This window comes from Setaria italica, chromosome IV, assembly GCF_000263155.2.
Source record: "Setaria italica strain Yugu1 chromosome IV, Setaria_italica_v2.0, whole genome shotgun sequence".
Classification (NCBI taxonomy): domain Eukaryota; kingdom Viridiplantae; phylum Streptophyta; class Magnoliopsida; order Poales; family Poaceae; genus Setaria; species Setaria italica.
Genome location: NC_028453.1, coordinates 38,128,721 through 38,130,374, shown reverse-complemented (window position 1 = coordinate 38,130,374; position 1,654 = coordinate 38,128,721). Strand labels below are relative to the sequence as shown.

At 51.8% G+C, this 1,654-nt stretch overlaps 1 protein-coding gene across 1 annotated transcript; it reads right to left on the bottom strand.

Annotated features, from left to right (window-relative positions):
- Positions 1 to 483: 483 nt before the first annotated feature.
- LOC101762845 (cold-responsive protein kinase 1) lies at positions 484 to 1,595 on the bottom strand. Its single transcript, XM_004966143.4, has 2 exons — positions 1,251 to 1,595; positions 484 to 1,139 (listed from the first exon to the last, which is right to left on the bottom strand). Exons 1-2 carry the CDS (start codon positions 1,452 to 1,454, stop codon positions 780 to 782), a joined length of 564 nt encoding a protein of 187 aa, XP_004966200.1. The 5' UTR covers positions 1,455 to 1,595; the 3' UTR covers positions 484 to 779.
- Between the last annotated feature and the right edge of the window lie 59 nt (positions 1,596 to 1,654).

Here is a 1,654-nt window from a genome sequence, read left to right as displayed (position 1 = left end):
GGCATAGTGGCGGCGACGGCGAGTGCCGAGGCAGGGACGGAGGACACTGCCGGCCTGCCGGCCGGCCGGTCACTGGTGCCTGTGGCCGCCAGGCCAGCCAGCCGGCCGCGGCTTTGCACGCATCATGATGCTGCCGCCGCCGCTGCCTGCCTGCCCGATCCAAGGGCCTGCGCGCGTGTCGGCCGCCGGCGAGACACCGGCAGCCGGCCGGCCTCTGCGGTGACCTAACTTCCACTGCAGCTCGATCGATCGGGGCCTGCACGCTTTGTGCCCTCGGCGTGCGTGCCTCAATGCAGCTGCGCTCGCTGTGCCAACAGGAACTGATCACAAGACACACAGAAGCTCCGGCCGAAGTACAGAGCACTAGAGAGAACAGAACACGTCGTGTGCAGGCGTCCCAACTCTGTAATAACGCCGTTGCTCATGAACAGGCTATGACTACGAGTAGAGTTGACACTAGGATGCTGCATTGCTACCTGACAGTGACTGAATCTGCACTTCATATATATACACTTATACAGTCATACAGATACTAACAACTCGTTTTCTGAATGTACAGACAATAAAAGGTTGAAACGAGCAGATTTCCATTTCTTTACTTCAGAAGTCGATTCTGTCTCTGAAGCTATAACCAATTTTTTTCATCCACTATAACCGGGGGAGAAGCACATCTATACACACCAAAATCACACAACCACCGAAAAGGAATTCTCGCCTATGCTACATCCAATTTGCACTAGCTACACGGTCGCAGTTGCATCCAGCCTCGTCGCCGATCATCAGTCGCGCTCCGATATCGCTGTAAAGGTGATGGAGGTCCGCGTCGTCTCTCCAGACGACAGCGGGGACGAGCGCGCCATGATGGAGGTCAGCAGCGTCGACGACGTGGCCCTGCTCCGGAGCTTCAGGTCCCTGAAGTCCCTGATCACGTCGGGCTTGCTGATCATCTCAGTGTCCACGTCCGCCTCGCCTTTCAGCATGGCGACCACCGCTGACATGCCCGGCCGCCGCTTCGTGAAGTCCTGGGTGCAGAGGAGCCCGACCTTCAGGAACCTGCAGGCTTCGTCGACGTCCAGATCATCGCCCAGAGAACTGTCTATGATCTTCTCTAGATTCCCCTGGTCGTAGTATCTCCATGTCTGCAAAGTGGATAAGAAGTGTTTTGTTCAGAAATCAATTTGAAGCACCAACATTCATATCAACTGGATTTCTTTTGTATACTATTTGTACTAATAGCACGCGATATATACCTTCTCAAGAAGAATCTGATCATCGTAGGGCAATTTCGTATCAGTATTGCATCTTCCACTAACTATTTCAATAAGAAGAACGCCATAGCTGTAGACATCTGCCTTCCGTGTCACTTGTCCTCGAATCGCATATTCAGGAGCCAGGTAACCTCTGCAAGCAAAACTACAGTGTGAGGAATGTAATACGAGCGCCACAAATACCATTTTGAGTGATGACACAATAGTTAGATTTCGTTCTTTTCGTTGCACTCCTTGATCAGATTAGATCAATGAAACCTAAGGTAACTCTGAACAATTCTAGTAACCAATGCTTCTCACAACTAGGTAAAGGACCATTAGAACCAGCACCAGCGCAAATGTAGGGGTGGTAGAAAGAATAACGTCTATGCCAAAACACAAGAGCT